The sequence below is a fragment of the Lytechinus variegatus genome, chromosome 1 (genome assembly GCF_018143015.1).
Source record: "Lytechinus variegatus isolate NC3 chromosome 1, Lvar_3.0, whole genome shotgun sequence".
Lineage (NCBI taxonomy): Eukaryota > Metazoa > Echinodermata > Echinoidea > Temnopleuroida > Toxopneustidae > Lytechinus > Lytechinus variegatus.
In genome coordinates this window covers 82413620-82438087 of record NC_054740.1, presented here as the reverse complement: position 1 = coordinate 82438087, position 24468 = coordinate 82413620, and the positions used below count along the sequence as shown (strand labels likewise).

General features: G+C 36.1%; 1 protein-coding gene and 11 non-coding genes across 13 annotated transcripts; all 12 read left to right on the top strand.

Annotated features, from left to right (window-relative positions):
* The first annotated feature begins 910 nt into the window (after window positions 1-910).
* Window positions 911-24468, top strand: LOC121425199 (transmembrane protein 237-like). Of its 2 annotated transcripts, none has more exons than XM_041621214.1 (17): window positions 911-952; window positions 6572-6623; window positions 6788-6835; window positions 7528-7701; window positions 9335-9415; window positions 10146-10253; window positions 10774-10864; window positions 11413-11456; window positions 12129-12257; window positions 13607-13719; window positions 14712-14935; window positions 16188-16264; window positions 17712-17799; window positions 19726-19880; window positions 21143-21225; window positions 22857-22903; window positions 23347-24468. In XM_041621214.1, exons 1-15 carry the CDS (start codon window positions 935-937, stop codon window positions 21220-21222), a joined length of 1482 nt encoding a protein of 493 aa, XP_041477148.1. In that variant the 5' UTR covers window positions 911-934; the 3' UTR covers window positions 21223-21225; window positions 22857-22903; window positions 23347-24468. The 2 variants fall into 2 exon arrangements, with proteins under 2 accessions (XP_041477148.1, XP_041477141.1); XM_041621207.1 differs by having other exon boundaries at window positions 7522-7701.
* LOC121406641 lies at window positions 8939-9038 on the top strand. Its single transcript, XR_005968838.1, has one exon. It is a non-coding gene; the product is annotated as a small nucleolar RNA SNORD14 (small nucleolar RNA).
* On the top strand, window positions 10406-10505 carry LOC121406659. The gene has a single exon (XR_005968855.1). It is a non-coding gene; the product is annotated as a small nucleolar RNA SNORD14 (small nucleolar RNA).
* LOC121406638 lies at window positions 11149-11248 on the top strand. Its single transcript, XR_005968835.1, has one exon. It is a non-coding gene; the product is annotated as a small nucleolar RNA SNORD14 (small nucleolar RNA).
* LOC121406639 lies at window positions 11621-11721 on the top strand. Its single transcript, XR_005968836.1, has one exon. It is a non-coding gene; the product is annotated as a small nucleolar RNA SNORD14 (small nucleolar RNA).
* LOC121406637 lies at window positions 13299-13398 on the top strand. The gene has a single exon (XR_005968834.1). It is a non-coding gene; the product is annotated as a small nucleolar RNA SNORD14 (small nucleolar RNA).
* LOC121406642 lies at window positions 13969-14067 on the top strand. Its single transcript, XR_005968839.1, has one exon. It is a non-coding gene; the product is annotated as a small nucleolar RNA SNORD14 (small nucleolar RNA).
* Window positions 15329-15428, top strand: LOC121406658. Its single transcript, XR_005968854.1, has one exon. It is a non-coding gene; the product is annotated as a small nucleolar RNA SNORD14 (small nucleolar RNA).
* Window positions 17456-17555, top strand: LOC121406640. The gene has a single exon (XR_005968837.1). It is a non-coding gene; the product is annotated as a small nucleolar RNA SNORD14 (small nucleolar RNA).
* On the top strand, window positions 18196-18295 carry LOC121406636. Its single transcript, XR_005968833.1, has one exon. It is a non-coding gene; the product is annotated as a small nucleolar RNA SNORD14 (small nucleolar RNA).
* Window positions 21299-21398, top strand: LOC121406657. The gene has a single exon (XR_005968853.1). It is a non-coding gene; the product is annotated as a small nucleolar RNA SNORD14 (small nucleolar RNA).
* On the top strand, window positions 22999-23098 carry LOC121406647. Its single transcript, XR_005968844.1, has one exon. It is a non-coding gene; the product is annotated as a small nucleolar RNA SNORD14 (small nucleolar RNA).

The following is a 24468-nucleotide window of genomic DNA, read 5'->3' as shown; positions in this document are numbered from 1 at the left end:
ATACCATTTTACCGTATATGGTATACATTTTTAAAAAGGTCGATGACCTTTGAAAGGCTTTGACCTTGAATGTTTTTGGTTAATGTGCATTCTGGGGACTTAATTTTATTTTATTTGATCTTCCTGTAAGAACCTCTGGATTTTGACACCAAGATCACCAACCTGTGCCTTTTCATCTCAGAGATACAACTATACCGTATATGGTATATAGTGTAAAAAAGGTCATTGACCTTTGAAAGGCTTTGACCTTGAATTTAATCGGTGAATGAGCATTGTAGGTACTTAATTTGATTTTATTTGATCTTCTTGTAAGAATCTGTGCATTTTGACACCATGATCACCAACTTGTAGTATTTTATCTGGGAGATACCATGATACAGTATATTTAAAAAGGTCATTGACCTTTGACCTTGAAAAAAAGCACTTTCCCCAGCCCGTATTCTTCCTAACTTTTTTTTGGTAAATGTTGACACCCATACCTACTCAAATCAGTCAAAAAACCATTTCCAATAATTTTATTCCAGATGGTTACTAATTATGGGTTACTAGTTGTAGGACGAAGCCTGTTCATCGATCAAAGTAGAAATGTCTATTGTTGCTCTCCTTCAGACAAAATTAGATGCGCTACTTATGTTGGCATGGAGGGGTGGCAGGGGTATCGTAGACAGTGAAAAATCCATAAATGGAAAAATCCCATGGAAGCACACAAGATTTGAATGTTATTGTGTATGAAATGATTAGTTGGGGTATATTGTGTTGGAAGTTAAATTGAAATTGAAACTGAATTTGAGTAATAGATATATCATATTCGTAGTTAGTCTGAGTAAAAAAAACTAACAATAGTGATAATGATAAAAATATTCCGCGCTCTCGATATCTCGGGATCGTGTCGTCCATAAAAGCTAGAGGGCAGCAGACAAAAATTCCTTTCGAAATGGCTGCCGCTGTCTTGGTAAGTTTCCAATAAAAATGCTTGTATCGAAAATTACTAAATAACTTAGCCAGAATTTGACAAATAACTAGTTCGGTATACTTTCAGCTGTAAGCGGGTGAAGATTTATTTGCATTTGGTGTTATATTTGTAGATGAACGGGCTTCTACAACTTGAGTGACTATGTGCAGTGTGACGGTTGAATTGACGGTTCGTTTGAGTGGGGCACCGCTAGTGGAGCGGGTCGGGAGTGGATGGCGCGACCGGGCCGCTGTGGAGACGGCTACTCCGGCTAACTCCAGTGACAGTCCACGTTCCGCGACTCCAGCTCCGCTCCGAGACCACGATCGGCATTGACCACGTGGTTCATTGATCATATGTACAGTGCAACCGTTACCTGCCACCTTGTCTCATTTTCCTTTTGATACATTATTTGGAGTAAGTTAGATCTAGGCCCTACCACCTACATGATGTATTGACCTACACCTAGGCCTAATGTAAATGCCTTTTTTTGTTTAGACTGCCTTGGCTTGCCTTTAATGCCTGTCGCATTTCACATAAGTTGGGTATGCAATATCTGGCAGTGTATACAGCCACACGCGTGTGTCTTTACCATCCAGCCACACGCGTGTGGTTATATCCAGAACACCTATCTGTGGATACCGCCACACGCCGCCAGTAATAACAGTAAAACACGTATGTAGGTCTGACCGTCTATATCACGATCAAAATAACCTCATTTCTTCATTAAATTCTTACATTCTAAACCCCTTTGATATCCTTAGATCGTTTCAATTTCATTCTCACCGTCTTCTCTCCTTTTCTTGTCTTGTTACAAACGGTCGTCTGTTTAACAGCAAATTCTCTTTTTCTACTTGTGTCGATTCTGGCTTCCTTCGCGGTGGCAGACCCATACAGCGTTAGCGCAGCGCAGTAGTAGACATACACAGTTTGGGTTTACGTTTAAGCATGCACGAATCCCGAGTTTCGTACGTGCGCACATAGCCTAGAGTCAGTAGAGAATCGACACAAGTAGAAAAAGTGTGGAAATTTGCTATTTAACAGGCGGCCTTTTGTAACAAGACAAGAAAAGCAAGGAAAGAAGACGGTGAGAATGAAATTGAAACGATTTAAAGAAATCAGAGTGGTTTAGAATGTAAGAATTTAATGAAGAAATGAGGTTATTTTGATCGTGATATAGACGGTCAGACCTACATACGCGTTTTACTGTTATTACTGGCGGCGTGTGGCGGTATCCACAGATAGGTGTTCTGGATATAACCACACGCGTGTGGCTGGATGGTAAAGACACACGCGTGTCTGCCAAACTGAAAAAGGGTGGTGTATGAACAATTTTCCACATGGTGCCATGGATAAATTGTTGCTACATCACAGTATCTTGACCAAATTTATTGAGTAATATCTCATTTTGAAGCTAGAACTATAGGCTAAATATATTACTATGAATTAAATCAATACAATATCAGGAACAAAAACTATAGCACATTAAGTTTGAAGTAACAGCATGAACAGGGATGGCGGAGCCGGTGGATGTGGTAAATGATAAAATATTAATTAAACCTAATTAACAACTTACTATAATATGTAATATGACTGTTATCCTCATATTTCTGGACGTTTTAAAGCAGGGAACAACTAAATGTCATAAAAATTTGACAATTTTGAAAATATGCAGCAATGGAATACATGTGTATGTCAGCTCTGATCTGCAACCTAGACCCTAGTGAATTAGTAAACCGGAGAGATTTGGTTAATTATCTAATTTGTAATCTTAATTTTTAGTACAAATGTTGTGTATCATTGCAACAAACATTTCTACCCATGATATTGTCATTTTGCCAAGCATATAAATACAGTGACAGGTATTTTGGGGGCAAAAATGTGAAATTAAATACTGTTAATTAATTAGTATAATTAATATGCATACAATAATAGATAATTATTTGATTTTTGGTACAGATTTAATTATTGATGTTTAAAGATTATAACTGCAAAATGTTAGGGTGATCCAACGTTGCATTAACTTTTGACACAATTTTATGTGCAGCAGGTCCAATTTGAGAAAAGCACATTTCAAAATTCACATTTACATTGACGTCTATGTAATAATTAGCTGTTAATTAGTCATTTTAAGGAAAAATAAAGGTGTTCGAGACTTAAAACTTTTTCATTATTTAGAGAATGGTAATAGCTATAACATATAGAAAAATAAAATTTTTGACCATTTTTACCCTGTTCGCGAAATTGGACCACCTTATGATATGCGACCTGCCTGGAATTTGAGGATCTAGGCCTAGTGTAGTGTAGTAACCTTCTGCCTGCCTATAGGGTATAGATATGGAGACGAGGGTTTATCTTGATCAGTCCTTCTTGGCCTTGGGATCTGCGTCTGGCAAGTATATCCTCGAAGTATCATGGTTCATTTATTTCTTCTTTCACAACATTTGTACATAACATAAGTTAACAACATCATACAAAATACTTTTTACATCTTAAGTACTTTGATTGTCACACACACTTAAAATCTACAAAGATCATATTAAAAAGAAAAAGTATATATATACATGTACAAGTATGTCATGAAAGAGGGGGAGACCTTCAAGAAGATGAGCTTGTCAAAGCAAGGTCCCCCAAAAGAGAATACATGGCATGAAATTTTAACTAGATTAAAAGAGATTAGAGGTAAAATTTACCCAGAAAAAAACATAACAAAACTGCATAAAATCATGTGAGGGTGAGGGAGTATTTACAAAGGAGATTTTAATATCTACAAAGGAAAAAAGGTAAACAGGGGGATGAAGGATGTAGAGGGAGAGAAAAGTGGACACACAAAAAAACAAAGGAACAAGAAAAGTGATAGGCTTAGAAAAGGTCCCTTGCCTAGTTCCTGGTATAGGGGTCAGGAAGATTGAAAGAAAAGGGAAAACAAACATACATGTAGTCACAAGAGGAAAGTTGGTTAAATGAATATTGAAGGGCCAGCATGGAAAAAGAGGGGATTGACAAATGAGCTATGAAAATAGTAATAAAACTTAAACAGGTCATATGACATTGTATTTACATTAAATATGATCTATACCGTGCATGACGAAGCTGCTGATGATGACTGATCTGTGGGCGATGGCTACCACTAGATGTCCATTGACTCGACATGTACTCTCACAAGACAGACTGTATTCTGAAACTGACTGACTGGAAACTAACTTGGAAAACTAACTGGAAAACTCTGAATCCAAATTTATGGATTGTTTTCAAAACTTGTATTGATGAAGTTCAGAGCTACCAAGTCTCACGCATAATGCGTGAGACTCAAGCATTTTGGACTCTTGTTCATCCCCTCAAATCTCTGTCTCACGCAACTATCACAGCTTATCCCCATATACATTGTACACAATGTCTGTGATCTCACTCAGATTCACAGAAAATCTCACGCATAGCTGGTTTTTGTCTCACCTGCGAAGCAAAGTGAGACTATAGGCGCCGCTTTTCCGACGGCGGCGGCAGCGGCGGCGTCAACATCAAATCTTAACCTGAGGTTAAGTTTTTGAAATGACGTCATAACTTAGAAAGTATATGGACCTAGTTAATAAAACTTGGCCATAAGGTTAATCAAGTATTACTGAACATCCTATTAGAGTTTCATGTCACATGACCAAGGTCAAAGGTCATTTAGGGTCAATGAATTTAGACCATGTTGGAGGATTCAACATCGAAATCTTAACCTGAGGTTAAGTTTTTGAAATGTCATCATAACTTAGAAAATATATGGACCTAGTTCATGAAACTTGGACATAAGGTTAATCAAGTATCACTGAACATCCTGCGTGAGTTTCACGTCACATGACCAAGGTCAAAGGTCATTTAGGGTCAATGAACTTTGGCCGAATTGGGGATATCTGTTGAATTCCCATCATAACTTTGAAAGTTTATGGATCTGATTCATGAAACTTAGACATAATAGTAATCAAGCATCACTGAAAATTTTGTGCAAGTTTCAGGTCTCATGATTCAGGTCAAAGGTCATTTAGGGTCAATGAACTTTGGCCGAATCGGGGGTATCTGTTGAATTACCATCATAACTTTGAAAGTTTATTGGTCTAGTTCGTTAAACTTGGACATTGGAGTAATCAAGTATCACTGAACATCCTGTGCGCGTTTCAGGTCACATGACCAAGGTCAAAGGTCAATGAACTTTGGCCGAATTGGGTGTATCTGTTGAATTACCATCATAACTTTGAAAGTTTATGGATCTGATTCATGAAACTTGTACATAAGAGTAATCAAGTATCACTGAACATCCTGTTCGAGTTTCAGGTCACATGATCAAGGTCAAAGGTCATTTAGGGTCAATGAACTTTGGCCGAATCGGGAAATCTGTTGAATTACCATCATAACTTTGAAAGTTTATTGGTCTAGTTCGTTAAACTTGGACATTAGAGTAATCAAGTATCACTGAACATCCTGTGCGCATTTCAGGTCACATGACCAAGGTCAAAGGTCAATGAACTTTGGCCGAATTGGGTGTATCTGTTGAATAACCATCATATCTCTGTAAGTTTATTGGTCTAGTTCATAAAAAGTGGACATAAGAGTAACCATGTATCACTGAACATCTTGTGCGAGTTAGAGTAGTTTTCAAAGTCAGCACTGCTGCTATATTGAACTGCGTGATGCAGGTGAGACGGCCAGAGGCATTCCACTTGTTTAACTTGGCATCTCTGGAAGTTTCTATGTCCACACATTAGACCTGCGCAGGGAGCCGCCCTGTGCATACTGAAATCATAGATATAGTAGGCTTGTATGATGGAGTGCATGGATTTTCTCTGATGCGTAGCGTGATGTTTTCACACGAAACATGTACGCACTGTATATGTCATTTACGTGTGTGCGCGCATCCGTGCAGCATACAGCTAAGCGAGGTACAATTTTTCGGCACATAAACTTGATCTATTTTGCTACTTTTTCAGAAGTGGTATGGATTTCTTTAATTTTTAAGTAATTCTTATTGTGTTTTAGGACTTGAAGATTATTTTATGTGTTTTTTAATGACAAATTAAGAGCTTTCTAAATTTTGTTGTCATACATGTACCTAAATAAACCTATGTTTTGGTGTAACTTCTAGCCAGTATAAATAAAGAGCATGCGCTGAGCCTGAAAATTTTCTTGAACCAAGGAAGTGAGAGGTTTCCTGCTTGAACTTAAGTCTATGATCCACTCCAAAATATGGCTGGCACAAAATGTATTTTAGAAATTGTGTTTTCACCATGTGATTAGGGCAGAGTCAAAACATTTAAACGCTGTTCAAACTATTTTAAAAGTATAAACTTACATGTACCTATTTTGACAACCTTTTCAACAGAGAAGTAAACAAAAAATACCCCCCCCTCCCTGTTTCCATAGTCCCTGAAGGCCAAGTAAAAAAGAATAACTTTCTTGTAAAAATACATCTTTTACAGAAATGTTTGACTTGAGGAAACTTTGTTTATTTTTGTTTTTTTTCCCGCAAATAAAGAATAATCAGTCTTTCTTGATTACCACCGTCCTCCCCCATTGTTAGGTACATGTAGCTTCTGTGTGATTTTATGTTGTGTTCTGAATATATATCATTTTCATGTTTAGGATACTCCAACAAAACGAAGGAGCCTGCCACCATTGAATACAAGCGAAGCAGGTGGGTGACTTTTCTTATTTAAAGAAAATTAATGTTTGGGCAGTATAAAAACCAAATAGTTACCAGAAAATGTATATAAAAACGAATTGGAATAAAACTATTTTTTCTTATAGACTTTAATTATCAAAGTTTGATCATTCAGTTCTGTCTTTCTTTTCCAACAGAAACAGCATCACCTAAGAAGACTAAAAAGAAAAAGAAAAATGGAGAAGGTGAGTGGAATTATATTTTTTTTTATAAAAGGTGGTCTAAATTGTACTTTCAAAACTCTGAAGTCGGTGACAAGTGGTAGCTAAGTCTAAAGAATAATGGCTTTATAACATCAAAATGAATAGTTTTGATTTTTGCTGCTATGACATTTTCTCTACTATAAATTTTGCATATTAATCGATTAACCCAACGTAAAACCCTAACCCCCTAAAGGCTTGGTCCATTGACCGACGGACACAAAGCGTATTCATAATGGATACAGCGGACAGGCAAAATTTGGGGGTGGCTCCATATGTTTTCATCCACTCCAGACAATGGACAAAATGGGTGAACAATGAAATCACAGTGGATGGATTATCAATGGATATAAAGCATATGAAACACGTATGCAAAGAGTACACAACGGATACATAACGTTTCCAAAGGGATGGCAAGGTTCTTTTCCGTTTTACATCCTCTCTGCATCTGTAAGTGCAGTGGGACCAAGACTTAACCAAATATCTTTGACAAAATAAAGGTTGGAGCAACCGTCGCAGGAGCAAATTTCGTGCCTGCTTTTTGCAGTGTAGAGTGTTATATGTTGTTAGAATCAGGAATGAAAATTATTTTGCTGTCAATAATACTCCTGCCATATTATTCACCCAAAGAGATGAACATATTCAAGAACATTACCACTTCTTATCTGTAGGAGTAGATGCTAGTGACTCCCAGCTTTCCAATGTGAGTAAGCTGAGAGGTACTGTGTCAGAGAGCACAGAGGTCAGAGGTCATACTACAACAGCCAGTACTGAAGACATAGCAAATGTAGGGAATGGAAGCAAGAGGAAGAAAAAGAAGCGCAAACCACCGGATGCACCAGATGGCAATGGTAAAGTGCAATGTGTTTCCATATCATTGGTTAATAGTAATATTGTAACCCGCAAGTGAAAACCCGAACCGTAACATCCCGTATAATCCAATAATTTGCAAGCAGGACCCCCTGACCCATCGGTTTTTAACCCGCAAGTCAATTTATCTTTGAAAAATGAAAAATATAATTTCTGCAATCCCTACACTATACAGGCTCAAATCAAGAAAATATATGCCAACTACTAACCTAGCCTAGAGTGAATTGACTTACAATTTGCAAATTCGCCTTTTATTCCAGAGAGAAAATGTTTTTTTGGTGACTTTGTACCACGAAATGGGTACGCTCTGATCTCAAAATTGAAAGCATTACGCAATTAACTCCTCGGATCGGAGCCGCAGCTCAGCGTGCGCTAGCTAGCCCAGGCTGCCCAGCAAAGATCGGCAATGTTGTTTTTCAGTCCATGTCGGTCAACACAGCGACTCACAACAATCATAATTACAATATTCAATTCTATGGGACCTCGTCTGTAAAGTAATCAAAATTGAAATAAATACCTAGATAATGTTACAGTCAATTTTTTCTTGTATATCTCAATATTATTTCCTTCTGTTTTTGTATTTCTTCCAATTCTTTGTAAACTAATGCAAACGTGCACGAGGGCGGTACGCGACGGCCATTGACTGCGCTGCACTGGCGCGCCTTTGAAAGAGCAACTTGATGTATTATGTCGAACTGTCTCAGTCCTGTTCATTGTTCACAAGACAAAAATACGCCGGCATATTTTTAAAGGAAATATCTGTGTCTCTAAAAGAATCCGCCACGTAAGAAGCACATGATCCTAACTCAATTTTCATTGTTAATGTTTTTATTATGCATCGTTACTTCTCCCTTTTTTCGTATGACGGTCTGCGGGTTTGAGAATGAACTCGGCCCGCAACCCGCCATTGGGGGCATACCGGCAGGTTAACCCGTACCGCAACTGGAGCGGGTTACAACATTAGTTAATAGGGACTTTGTTGAAATCCCAAGAGGCTTTATTGAGAATAAGAGAAGAGAGTGTAGGCCTTCTAAAACCTGTTTAGTCAAATAAAATAAGAGTGACTTGAGTCCGGGACTTAAGCAACTAAAATTTGTTGGATTATCTTAATTTTGTTTATTTGTAAAATTTTTTCTTTGATATGTTACACAACAAATCAAAAAGATGGGTTATTGATCTGTGATCTGCTCAGGCAGTATTGCGGGTTTGGGGAAAAGTTGGCTATGATGAATTTTATTCCAATCATTCGCAGTTTCCACCATAAGGACTTCTCAGTCTTAATGATGGCTTGAATGTCCTTCCTTGGATGTCTGAGCTGACTTCAATCAATATAGGGCTTTTTGTAGAAGCTTAATACATATAAATTGGTTTGAGGGCTGCTTAATTTTTAAAAACTTATTTTACTGTTTAGGGTGTACTGTGTCATGAAGCATTTTTTTTTGTTGGTGAAATAACTTTGTTTGCTACTGAAATCTTTACATCTGATTTGCATTTAAATGATGATTAGTTGCTTGATGAATGGCTTCCATGTTGGTTGGATGTTTTTATTTCTAACATTTGAACTATCATTGAACCCAATTTTTTTCTCAAATCTTTTTTTGTTTGTTTCTGCAGCTGAAGAAGGTGATATATCGGGCCAAGCTCCAGCAATTGAGAACCTGAAAGCTTCCCCAGGTGCTGCTAGGAGGAAAAGAGGTAGGGGTCATTCCATGTCAAATCATCAAAGAATCTGCCGTCATGTTTTAAATCAAAACCAGTTCTCTATGTGGTATACTTTTAGAGATATGGCCATTTGAATTCACAAAGTCGCGCTAATTAGTCCAAAGTTTGTTAACCTGCATCTCACTAATTCAGGGGCTGTTAGCAAAAATATATGAGTTTTAGCAATTTTTCAGGAGTCCCAATTGGTTCCCAAAGTTTTACAAAAATCTTAGAGATGACGGCAGATTCTTTGATGATTTGACATGGAATGACCCATAGGGGTCATGGCATGTATACACATTTTTTTTCTGGAATTGATGAAATTAGCATTGTTATGCAGCAATTTATGAAAATTTGTATTTTATCTCTTTTGTACACCAAGTATCATTAAAAACCTCAAGTTATTTTTTTAGCCGAGTTGTGACTACAAAAAGGAGTGTTGACTCATTGTTTGATTACATAGCAAGCGATGGGTCAGGATTACAAATTTCATTCAGGATGGTGGGAGGAGTTGAATTGAAGCACTACAGTTTGTATTCACGTAGCTTGCAGGTAATTCTTGGGCCTCGTGCCATTGTATGTCTAAGATTTATTAGGGAGTAGATAAAACCCACTCTTTGGCATGCTTTTATCCTTACCCAGGAAAAGAAATGTGATATAAAAATTATTTTGACATGTCATATTTCATTAATGCATTTGTTTCCTTTTTTATTATGTTTGTTAGAAGGTAGAAAATCCCACATCCCTCGATCGGTGAGTGATGAAATAGCAACAGAATCCAACGGCAATGCAAAACAGAAAGCAAAGAGGCCAAGATCAAAGTTTATACCAGGTAACCAAATTATTCAATGCTTGTGCATCACTCATTGATTAAAAATCTTCAAGACGTACGAAAGTTCTATTCTTTGTGAACATTTGCTATTGCAGAGTTGCCAATCGTAATTTTTTTTCCCCTCGCAATTGTCCAAATCAAATCATTTTTGTCAGCTATGATGAATTTTATTCCAATCATTCGCAGTTTCCACCATAAGGACTTCTCAGTCTTAATGATGGCTTGAATGTCCTTCCTTGGATGTCTGAGCTGACAACAGTTTCAAAACCTGTGTAGAGTTTATTTTTTAAGTCAATAATTACATTTCTTAATCAGAAAAGTGCAATGAATGTTACATAAATGTTCAGTGATTGATTAATTGTTTAAGTCATGCTTTTATTTTTGATCATGCACTGATTTGTGCCCCATTTGGTGTTATGTATGCCCCACAAGTTCCATACAAACAATATTTATAGTTGCAAAAGACAAGTTACATGAAGACCAAGATTATCAGAGAATTTCATGTATTTCATTATTTTAGATGACAGTGCTGATGGTGAAGAAGAGAGCGCCAAGACACCTCAGAACCGACCTCCAACAGGCAAAGCTAAAACCAAGAAGAAGAAAGCCAAGTTAGTTTCTTAATCAAAATGAAATGATTTGAGGTTTACAAGAAATATGCATTTATTGGAGGTTCAATATGTACTTTTATCTTGTAGCTGGAAAATGATTAATATTTCAAAGGGATATTGATAACTTTTTTATGAAATAAAAAAATGAATTAATTACCTAAGATGTATCATAAATAGGGACTTTATGTTTGAGGATGGGGAAATTCCTGAAAGCACATATCAATAAGAAAAATGATACATTGCTAGGATTCCTTTCTGTTAAAAATGCTAGTTGGTCTGATCTTCAGCAATGATGAATTTTATTCCAATCATTCGCAGTTTCCACCATAAGGACTTCTCAGTCTTAATGATGGTTTGAATGTCCTTCCTTGGATGTCTGAGCTGACCATAGATATAGACCATTTTTACAAAGGAGTTAAATGATTATTGAACAAGATTAATTTCCATGGTACATTGATCTTGCATTCACTTTCATTCATCAAGATATTTGTAAAATAGTCATTATTGTCCATTTTTATTTTCTCCTTGTTTTCTATCAATTCTGACAGACCGCTTACATCTGGTGATGAGAACTATCATGCTGATGGTGAAGGTGTGTATGATATGATTTATTGCATCACATAAATCAATTCATATTTTTGTTAGTATTGCTAACATCTGCTTTCGACATGTAACATATAATAGCTATTCGTGTGTGAATTACATCATATTAATGAATGTACAGGATGCATTTAGTCTCGTATACAGGATAGGTGTCAGCTATGATGAATTTTATTCCAATCATTCGCAGTTTCCACCATAAGGACTAACTCGGTCTTAATGATGGCTTGAATGTCCTTCCTTGGATGTCTGAGCTGACCTTTGACACATTTGGGAGAGGATGTAGACAATTATACAATTCATGAGTTAGCATTATGAAATAATTATATAGCTTAGGATGACATTGTGAGCATTGAGACATTATTTCATGAGTTAGCATTATAGAAATAATTATATAGCTTAGAAACATGCATGGCCCAACATTGAACCATTGTTTGCAGGTATCAGTTTTAATGTTAGTAAAATGAAAATGAAATCCAGCTTGACCCATGACCCCTATGGTTGGGGTATTTCACAAACAGGCAGTTTGTTATTCTTTTCACTTGATATTGTATTATTGAATTAATGTTTTCTAGATTCAGAATACCAGCATTTTGGTTTTGATAGATAAACTGACTGTTCTTAATCATGTATCTTAATTTTTTTTTTCCCTTTCTGTTGTCAGACTTATTATTTTCAGCTGATGATGTAGTAACTGGAGAGGTTCAAGTAGAGACAGCCCGTCAACCACCAGCCTCTCAAGTCGCTGTGCTTCCAAGTCAACCAGTCAATAAACTCTTCATGGAAAGGAAAGGTTTGTTCAGCTTCAAACAGCCTATAACCATGCATCCCACTTATAATGTAGACCTGTTTCCCATACAGCTGTCCCATGACAAAAGGAAGCAACTCTGAAGGTCACATAGCCTATAATTTCTGAAATATAGGCCTGTATTCTGAAGACAGGTTTAACTCTGACCATGGTTGAACCCTGTAATAAAATTATGGGAAGCCAGAAATTCAAAAATATTGTTGGCATTATATGTTTCTTATACTTACTGTTCTCTTTCCTGGTTTATTAATGGTGAAGGCAACTACATGTACATGTATGCTATTTACCCTCCGTAGACAGTTGAGAATAATTTGAGAGTAAAATGGGCTAATAAATTGAATCTCTACTGTTTTAGATTTATGTCACAGTTGGCTATCCTTAGTTAAACCACTACTTTAGACCAGAGTTTAAATTAAACCTGACTGCAGAATGCGGCCATAGACACTTCAATAGAAGGTAACTCCATATATTTACTCGTATAATAATGACACATTTTCTTTTACTGAGAGACATGTTCCACAGTGTTTCCTTGTTTTGTTACACAAAATTGGTCACTACTTTAAGCCCTTGACTTCAGGAATGGTGGAATACAATAATATGATTTAAAAGTTGGTTGCTCTGATGAACAAGATGTGTTTGATACATGTGCCAAGTCTGTTGGCATTCTAATAATCCTGTGATTTACCAGAGCTGTAATCTAACTTTTGTCCCCATTGCACAATACCTCATGTCATTACACAGAATGTTTGTATAGATTTGTCTCTAACTATACTTTGCACACTCTTTACTGAATGGAATTATTCCGTATGTATGACTGGGCATTGTATCTTTAGACAATGGGCTATAGGATCATCCAATTTCATAAGCAATATATGTATATATTGCTTATCTCTTAGAAAATCTCTTTTAAAAAATAATCGCCGACTACCAATTATCATCCAGCAAATTTTTGAGATGCCTAGGCACATTTTGCCCCATATCATATGTCTTTGGTTTTATTCTATTTCTGGTATTTTAAATTCATGTCAGCAATGATGAATTTTATTCCAATCATTCGCAGTTTCCACCATAAGGACTTCTTGGTCTTAATGATGGCTTGAATGTCCTTCCTTGGATGTCTGAGCTGACTGTATGGTCTCATATATGTGATAGCATGTAGTGAGGCTATTGAATGAATGGATAGACAGTCCACTGTATTATTAAGCCTGGAATATGATACAGATGAAAGAAAAAAGTAAATATAGAGAAGTTAACACTAGTGTGATATTTTGTACTATTTTCTATTTAGTTAATTGTAGCATGTTATAATGAATTTATGCATTTTATTATTTAAGGTGGTTTTGCAAGTGAAGACAAGAAGCGTTTGATCAAAAGGAGAGATCGGGAGAGAAGATTGCAGCAAGAGGCTCCGGAAGAAATCAAATTCACTACAACTCAGTGTGCACTGGTGAGATTCTTGTGGTTGGAAAATAAAGAATAGTGTAAAATGGTCTTTCATTTAGAAAGATGACCAACTTATCAGCGCATGGGTTCAAGATGCTTACCAATAGATTTTTTAGGGTCATTTCAGAGACCCGTATCTGTATATTATTCCCGTCTATGAAATCAGTCATATTCATGCAATTGATAGAGTTTGTGTTCTGTATCATGAATGGATGGATGGTTAGGGTTGAACCTGAACATGGACATGTGAGATGAGAATGATGAATTTTATTCCATTCATTCGCAGTTTCCACCATAAGGACTTCTCAGTCTTAATGATGGCTTGAATGTCCTTCCTTGGATGTCTGAGCTCATATTCACTTACAAAGCTTTGAAATAAGCATTAAGTTAAAGGATAGGCTTTTCTGAATGATCTATGGTACAGTATGTGGTCACAATATGTAACTATTTTCAAGCAGAATGTATTGACAAAATACCAAAGGGGTTTATAGAAATTTAAAGTTATCAGATGAAATTCTTAAGTATTAGTGTAGATGATCTAGGAATGTTTTCATAGTGGAAAAATTGAAAAAACGTAGATTTGTGGTGTCACCTCTACCGTAGTCCTGGGTCATATTTCATAAATGCATAATTTCTATAACAATTTTTTACGATCAGCCAATCAAATTGAATGATTTTAGTAGCTTTAAAATGTTATTGCATGTCTGTAATGGAAACAATTTTTATAAAACAGGTCTCTGAAAAGGACTGCTGGTAATCTTTCTTGATTGATTGTCAGTCATCTCTGAAAAGAATTGTTTTATCAATTTTTCAACAGGTTTGTCATCTGGTTGTCAACAAGATTTTGTTTTTTACGGAGCTATCAATCAAGAAAGAAAGATAATGAACATTCATTTTCGGAACTACTACTTGGTGTTAACACCGTAAACCTATACCGATAAGACATTCATTTGTTGCTGATTTGTCTGTTATTAATTTTCTTTTTTTCCTTTGCAGTCTACCCATCGTAAGTTCCTCACCTTCACACTCCTATGCCACGGTGTATTAGCTGGGTATTCATTGTGGCAGTGCGTAGTGGTTTTCGTATTAGCTTCAGAATTACAAGGTTCTGGGAAGGATGGTCAGACTCAGTTCTTGGAACAGTACAGCAGATTAGCTCAACCCGCTTCCTCAGTTTACTACTTCTTGCTTGCCCTCTGTACGGTGTCTGTCTTTGATAGGTGAGACAAAGGTTACATTTTGTTTACAACGTAGTCCATTTTAGGGATACGTTGCAAAACACATGTTTGTAATCGGATGTAAATTTCTATCATGATTATTTGTTTAGATGGAAAGATCCTTAGATTGATTGTCATAAAATTGTACAAATTATCAATGATTGAAAATTGACAAGTGTACATATTAAAACAGAATAATGATAACTACTATTGTTTTATGAAAAATAGTTGTTTGTAATTTATATAAACATGAATGTCTACATTAATCGGTTGTTTTTCTAAACAATCAAATCAACATTACTTTTAAAGATGTGATAAGTGTAAATTCACATTTGCTTTACAGGACACCTTACCCATGTACGTGTTACTCTGTTACCATTATTGGAGTCCATCTGTCAGCTATGATGAATTTTATTCCAATCATTCGCAGTTTCCACCATAAGGACTTCTCAGTCTTAATGATGGCTTGAATGTCCTTCCTTGGATGTCTGAGCTGACTGTTACATATGCAACATTTTTCTGAATTCACAGAGATAAAACCTTGTAATACTAAAAGGAAAAAAAACTACCAATGTGAAAGCAATGTCTTTCAACAATCAGAGGGGCATGGTTTGGCATCGTAGCCATTATTCTTATTCCTTTCCAGGGGCCGCAGAACGGTTTTCAATAGGGGGGGGGGGGCTGACCATGCAAAAAATCACAATTGTATGGTCATTGTTACATTTTGTACATGGTTTTGGAAAAGAGTGGGGGCTGAAGCTCCCCCCCCCCCCCCCCCCCCCCCGGCTTCCTCGGCCTCTGTGTTCAGCAAGAAATGTACTCATTGTGGTGAATTTGACCCTGAAAAGGTAAAAAAAAAATGAAAAGGTGCTCATGATTCATTCCTTGAATAATCTGTAGTCGGAGCTGCCAAGTAGTACTGATTTTCAGTATTTAGTACTGAAAAGTGGGAAAAATACTGATAGTTTCATGTAAAATACTGATTTCTAAAGTTTCAGCTTTATGGTATTTTTTGAAAATACTGATTCCTCACAAAAATACTGATTTTCAACTTTAAAAATACTGAAATGTTCTTTTTCAGGTTGGCAACTCTGTCAGTAGTGCACATAAAGACAGTTGGAGCTAAAAACCTGGAAATTATTATGATTACTTTCTGCTTTGAAGTACAATATTTTGACTGCCAACTGTATTATTGTCAATATCTTTCCACTTTTGTCGCATCTTTGGTGATCTTTGAAATGATTTATTTTCGTAGATTTGATATAGCAAGACCAGACAGACAGTTTTTTAGAGGTCTCCTCACATTCCAGTCTGGAGCCATTTCTATCCTAGGTAAGTATTAAAAATCTTGAATTTTTTTCTACCAAAGTAAATGACGTCATCTTGCTGTTCTTTTAGAGTTAACAAGCACATGGAAAATAGTGAAATTTTCTCTATTTTTTGACAAATTGAATAATTTCATATATTTTATTGCAAAAATTGTCTCGTGTATTGAATTATGAAGAACTGCATCTTCTTGCTTTAGCTGATGCAATGTATAATGGCTGAGAAATCCGCTTGACTAGACACATTACTGTCAGCTAGATATCCATGTAACTCCCCAAGTATTAAGCTCTTTTGGGAATATTTCCTGAAAAAAAAAAGTGATATCACCGAATACTGCTTTTAGTTACTGCAAATCCTTGCATATGGTTGTCTGAGAGCAACTTAGTCAGTGAAAATCACATGCAAAAGTTTTCATGGAATGCCCTCTCTTAAACCATTTTGTAGAACAATGAAATGCTAAGAGCATACCTCTTTTAACATGATGTTTAATGGTTATGTGAACCCTAAATAGACTGGACTTTTTCGACGCCTGAGAAGACGGGGGGGGGGGGGTTATTCAGCCCCCCTTATGATCTTGGCTGTCGATCGCGTGATCACGACGAAAACTGGCATGCGCATTACCCATGGCATTATCTTCAAAACTATACTTCAAATTCTGTGAAAAATCTCATTGCTCATTAATTATGCTAATTTATCCGTAAAATCATAAGTTTGTTCTAATTGATGAAATAATGCCCCTAAAATGCTAATTTGTGTTTCGCATACTCTAGATAGGCATCTGATAAAATTTATTTTTCAAAAATAAAGAAAAAACGTGTTCTATTGTTTTCTAAATTTCTTATGTATTTGTTTTTTCAATGGAAATTGTCGGGTACTTTATTTTTACCATAAGCAAGATAAAATTAATTAAAAGGAAAAATAATAAAATTCACAGTTTTTGAGTAATTTTGGGTCTGCATGCACTTACAAAATGCTGCGTAATTTCGGAACCGCGTACCCGGGGGTCACAATTTTGGTCTCAAAAGTTGCGCGAGACTTGAAAGTAAAATGTCAGCGAGCAATGTGGTAAAAAAATTTGAGCGGCATATTTATCGCGAAAAATGTCTTCATAGGGTTAAAATGTTTTTCATCTACCAGGTACACTGTATTTGATTGTATTGCCTGATGTATTGTTTTGCACATAATATCACAAGGAATGAGCCATGATGAATTTTATTCCATTCATTCGCAGTTTCCACCATAAGGACTTCTCAGTCTTAATGATGGTTTGAATGTCCTTCCTTGGATGTCTGAGCTCATGTTGTGTGTATATTAAAACAAATTTCCTATTCCAAATGATACAATCCGAAATGATTAACTCAATGTTGAGTTAATTATTCGCATTGATTATGTGTAGATATCACCAAGTTACAGTATGAAATGGGTGAACAAATCTCATCACTTTCTTTCACAGTTTATTTAATTTCGTTGATATTCTCAACAAGCATAGCTGCAATAGATGACAGGATAAGCCTATTTTTGAAGTCTGATCCTCCATATTGGTAAGTTATTCCCCGAAACATACTTCCCAAGAAGTGGAATAAATTTGCCAATTCTCTCTCTGAATTGTTTTAGTTATTTTTCATGCACTAGAGTTACAGTTGCGCTCAAAAGTTTGTGAACCCCACCACAAAATGCACTTTTTCATGCTGAGTGTTGAATGTAGATAACAACACTACAATGTTTGGCGAGCTCAGAGAAACAAACTTTATTGTAGGTAATATTTTATTACCTGACTTCACAATGAAATATTCAAAACATGGTAGAACTTGAACACTTTAAATATGTTTGTTTGTCTGATAGGGTTCACGAACTTTTGAGCACCACTGTATATGGTTTTATTGTGTATTCTGATTAAAGCGATTAAAGAAAAACAATGGAAGCTCTTTTTTGTACTTGGGCAATGATGAATTTTATTCCAATCATTCGCAGTTTCCACCATAAGGACTTCTCAGTCTTAATGATGGCTTGAATGTCCTTCCTTGGATGTCTGAGCCCAAATTAATATGATATAAATAATTTTTTTATACGGCAAGATATTAATACACTTTGCTGGTAGCAATCTGTGCAACAATTCCCTGTTACTCTAATGGACAAAATGTCCTAATTTGTTTCATTGTGGCTGTGTTTGTTCGCTAGCACCAAACTTAATTGCTTCTTGCAATAGCTTGGACATAACTCAAGCATGGATGTTATTAGACTCTCTAATTAACATGTGTGCACAGGCCATTCAGTAAATAATTGTAACAAGATTTTAGATATGTTGGAATTTACCTCAGAATTTATACTCAGATACAATATCCATTTCATTTTAGGAATGGTAATCATCCTAAATGTATCAAAAATAATGTCCAAATACTTCTTGTAGCAAATGAGACATTGCTCAGTGATTAATAAAATAGGCCCAGGTGGCATAATGATAATAATATTAGATGCTTATAATATTCAAGAGAATATCTATGCGCTTTACATAAAAGCAATTTATATTCTAAGAATAAAAAAGAACAAATACCAGATGAAATAATAACAAACTAACATTGTAACATACCTTTCCCAAACAAAATAATCTTACATGAGAACAAATGTGTTTTTAATGATTTGAGAAAGGTGGAAGTACAAATGATTGCCCTCAGATGATTAGGCAATTTATTCCACAGTTCAGGTGCTGCAGACTAAAAGGCACGATCATCAAACGAACATGTTTTAGATGTTGGTACAGATAATAAATTCTGGCTAGAAGAGCAGAGATTTCTTTGCGGGACATTTTCAGTAATCAGATCAGACAGATATAATGGGGACTTACTAACTAATGTTTTATGACATATTGCTAGAATCTTAAAAACAATTCTCTTCTTTCCACGCAACCAATGCTAGTGCGACAACAAGGGCGTTACAAGATTTTTACCTTTAGCACGCATGATAAGTCTGGCTGCGCTGTTATGCACTATTTGCAGTTTTCTTACATCTTTTTCAGGCAGGCCATATAAAAGTGATTTATGACTCAATCTGCAATGTGTTCATTGAGAAGAATTGCGAAAATTTAGAATTACTTGTGTGAAAAGACCACTGAAAAGTTGATTCACGCTTTTCAATGGTTTGCCTACTACTATTACATGTTGTCAAGAGACGTGTCATTTTCCCTGCAATTGTAATGCACATACCCATGTCTATTATTTTTTGGTTTTCTGCCTAGATTTCATTTATTTGAAAATGACTGAAAATCAGAACCTATAGGATATTGATCTAGGATGATGGGTAACAATTGCACAACAATTGATATAAAAAATATTCTCCTGAACTTGTTGCCTGTTACGATAATTACTTGAAAATAGCTGCAACTACATTTTCTAGAATAGTAGCGTAATTCCTGTTTGTTTTTATTTGGTGGATATGTAAAGACATTCATTTTCATTTTCTTTGTGTTTTAGTGAACCTAATTGCCCAGAGGATGGTAGTCTTTGGGATGATGATGAAGCTACCTCGAGACTGAACATCTGGCGTATTATCAACCTGATAAGGGCTATTGGTGCCATCTTAGGTTGGACTATCATAGCTATTACACCAACAACAGATTATACTTCAGGTATGCTTTAGATTGGCTATTGGGCATCTGAAGTACCCTCCAGAAAAAAAAAATATAATTATAATAATGAAAATAACAACCATGATGATGAAAACTGAATTATTGAAAAATTTATATATATATTATAGCCGAACTGACTTTCTTTCCTGACGAGTTGGTTCGTTTCGGCTGCAATATACAACTAGTTGGTGTAAAGTCTGTCTTTTCACTTCTGACTCTTTGCTCCTCAGTAAGTTAGATTATATCTCATGGATTTCAACATCTCCGTCATTCCATACCTCCACTATCTCAGTCATTCCAGTATTCAGTATCTCCGTAATTTCAGTATTTTGGTATCAGTAATTTCACTGCTTTCAGTATCCTCACTCATCTCAGTATTTTCAGTATCTTGGTAAATTCAGTATTTTCTGTATCTCAGTAAAGTCAGTATTCTCACTCCTTCTAGTTAGTACTTCCTACACTTTCATACTTCTGCTTTTCCAACCATGCATTCTTGTAGCTCCGTACAAGGAAATATTATGACTAGTAGGAAAGCAAATCATTAACTTCTTATACCTTAACTGAAGAAATCATGCCCATCTTTTCGCAGCCGGTTCCATTAAAAATTGGACAGAGTTTCGTGCAGAAACCTCTTACTGCCAAGCATGTTGCATGGCTCATAATTCAGCATGGAGCATGCTTATCCTAAACTGTTCTGGAGGCCGCTTGTCAGGCCGTAAACTTAGAGCCTATTTTAAAAATTAGTTAAAGTTATAAAATAATTCTTTTCAGAGACGATGATGGTTAATGACACTTTGTATCATACCCAAACAGCTAATTATAATTAGATATACATTTTTAACACAATCATTCAGTTGCAAACATTGTTATTTCTCAGCAAATTGTGGTTAATAACATTTAAAAGGAAATTCCTACGTAATCGATTACTGAATTTTGCTATGCAACTTTATACATGGATTAAAAATTATTCTAGCTCTTCACCGTTGATAGAGATCGAATAAATTGACAGAGATGAATTATTGAATAAATGAATGTATAAATGAACAGATAGATAAAAGCTTTTACATGATTTGATAAATATGTCAACGAAAACCTGAATTATAAAATGATTCATAAAGATGAAATACAAGATGTGAAGTATTAGATTGATGAAAGAATTAATGACAAAGTCTGTATTCTTGTCTTAGACAAACAAGAGGAAATGTGAGTAGCCGTGTGCTGAATATGAAGAGGTATACATAATTAATTTTATCTACCCCCAGATCATTTACACGATGCAGATGTACCTTTATGGGAAGAACAACAAGATACAGAACTAGGGAATGTGACATCACAAGCATGACAGGTAAACCCTCTTTTAGTGGCCTTTTAAAAATACACCTAGAATGAATTATATGTTAACGATGTGGGTATTTTGTCAGCAATGATGAATTTTATTCCAATCATTCGCAGTTTCCACCATAAGGACTTCTCAGTCTTAATGATGGCTTGAATGTCCTTCCTTGGATGTCTGAGCTGACATATTGATAAAGGCAACCTATCAACAGTCTGACCCTTGTCTTTTTGCCACAATAGGTCTTTCATAGCTCCTTCTTACATTATTATTATTATTATTGTTTGTTTGGCTTCACCTGTGCCTGGGAGACTAAAAGCTAACAGAATCACCCGTGTGTCTCTTATCCCAAGAGAACTGATTGGGGGAGTGCAGTTGGACCACTACACAGCGGTTTCCTCCCTACTCTTATACGAATAGTGCAGTGGGTTCTTAACGTGCAAAGGTGGTTACTCTCCTCTACAAGGGGCCTCAATTAAACATCCTATCTGAGGGACAGATTACATCCCATTGTTGTTTTTTAACCAGTTCTTTTTTTCATTATGAAAAGACACATTTAGGATGCCTGCATGAAAAACATGATCCTGGTATGTTTTTTAAAGGTGCCTTAGGGTTTGTCAATCTTCTGGAGACATGAAAAGACAGGCTCCTCATTTGTGCTGAAAAATGGGCATTATACACTTTAAGTAGACCAAACTGGTCTCAAGTTGTATTGTTTAAGTTACAGCTCATGGCATTGTAATGTTTTATATTAATGTCATTCATGAATCACATTACACAATGTTGCTTGGTTTGCACTAAATTGGAACAAGTATCCCACATGCACCTCTGCAATAGGCTTTAGTCAAACCAGGAGGTCAACCTATACCAGCCCAACGAGGGCGGTCACTGATGCAAATTTGTCAGGACTGTTGTGCTGCTAAAATAAAGAAATGATTATTACAAAATTCAGTGTCACCAAAGACTGAATTATCATCCAAGTTATTTCCTTATCTACATGTATATCAATATATGAAATTTTTCACATAAAATTATTTCTAAACCCTAAAACGTCTAAAACGTCACAATCGGTTGCGTGTGCAAAGCCATATTGTATCGTTTGGCGACCAATGAACATACAGGACTTGAATTTCCAGTGTAAATGTGACCAAATATACAGAGCAAAGTGGCTGCGCGCACACCAGGTTACACACCATGGGGTGTTTCACAAAGATTTAAATATGACTTAGGTCGCACTTAAATGTCGACGCTTACATGATATGCAACGCGCAATCTTATTGATCAATACGCAGTAGTGCGCGTCCTCTTGGCATGATCTGACCAATGCTGTCATGCCTTTTATACTACGCGCAACTAGACATTTAAGTGCGACTCAAAGACATACTTAAATCTTTGTGAAACACCCCCCCGGAATACTTTTCAGGTCTATAAATTTAAGCAAGAAAATTAAATTAAGAAATCCTGCTTTGTACCATTTTTTTTGGAACTGCTTGGTTGATCACAGCTTGGAAATTATAATATGTGAAAATTTAATATATAGATAGATGAAGATAATCCATGTTTTTCATTATTATATCTCCAACTATGGACCCTTTTTTTTCTTCATTAATTGTAAATTCATCTTCTCTTCTGTTTACATGTAGGCATATTTATGGCAGTTTAGATCCTTGAAAGATGCATATAAATGAAGGTGAGATCATAATTTCTTAAATCTTCTATTACAAACTTTTGTCACGTTATAATGATACAATGTATATCACTTTTCTTTACAAACGAGATCTCTTTTGGCTATGATGAATTTTATTCCAGTCATTCGCAGTTTCCACCATAAGGACTTCTCAGTCTTAATGATGGCTTGAATGTCCTTCCTTGGATGTCTGAGCCAACAGAGCAACAGATTTGTTTCCATCCATGTGTGAAGGAGTTTTTTGATTTTGTTGTTGCTGTTGCAATAATGTTGCAAGAAATGTATGCATCGCTTTAATTAATTGATTATCAATATCTTGTTAATGCGAGGGGTTAATATGTTTTTGTACTAAGGTTAACCTGGTTCCTGTAGAAAATGTGTCAACTTGGTCAATTGCGTGGAAATACTCACTCTTCTCTTCAAATTTATTTTGATTAATTTTTCAGGTCAATGAGCATTTCTTTGAATACCTAGATGTTTTGCTTCTTGCGTTCCAGGGCAGGTTCTCTTCCTATATATTGGATTTCATTGTTAGCGTGCCTATTGGCTATCAATACTGTGTGTATTAAACAGGGTTTGAAAACATTACTAATCTTCTAAAACCGGACACTTGTACACTAGGCCTGGGAGTAAACATCAATTGATCGAATGGCTTGCCGTCGATCGCTAATCGAATAGCAAAATTTGCACTGCTCGAATGTTCGGCAGATCCTGATTATGATGTTGGGATAACTCGAATACCCAAATAATAGTAACAAAATGACAAGATAACAATGATGACAAAGGTTTTTTAATACTTGATACAGGTTTAAAAATGATGTTACTGAGGTAATTTGTCAAAAATGAACAATAATTGTATCACATTCACAGTTAAACATGACCTGAAAGAGCTCCGAAAATGGTAATCCCACCCGGCCTTGCCCTCGATGCACAATATAAGTCATCGTCTGCGTGCTCAAAACAGAAAATAAACACACAATTACATGTAGTTCACTTGAGCTGATTGGACCTTCGATAGCCAATGAAACTTTTTGGGAAACAAAGAAGATTATGAATCTGACCCCTCCCCATTTGTGTGTGTGTGAGGGAGAGAGAGAAAGATAGGGGTGGGAGCCGGAGAAGTCCTATGTTTCAAAACAATGCAACCTTTTTTATACCCCCCTCACAAAACAACATCCCAACACGCACCCGCCACCATCACTGTACTTTCTCGACTAGTCTAAAAAAATAGACCCAGTTCTACATGAAGGTTCAAATGATAAAAATTTGTAATTTTGAAAGGTATTTCAAATGAAAAATATTTTGCAAAATGTTTTTTGAAATTCATGTGTAGCATTGTGGGCAGTGCCACAAGTGGGGGTGGGGACATGGTGTGGGCAAGGAATGAAATTTTTCAAGAAGTGAAATGCGTGCCTAAATGCACCACCTGCTGTCAGTCTCAAAGAACACTTCATGAATGAGTTGTTTACTAAGACGTCTTGGGACTTTGCTGATCTGGGCTGATTCATTCATATGCAGGGGTGGGGCACTTGGAGGGATGCATGCATAATACCAGGGTACCAGCATTG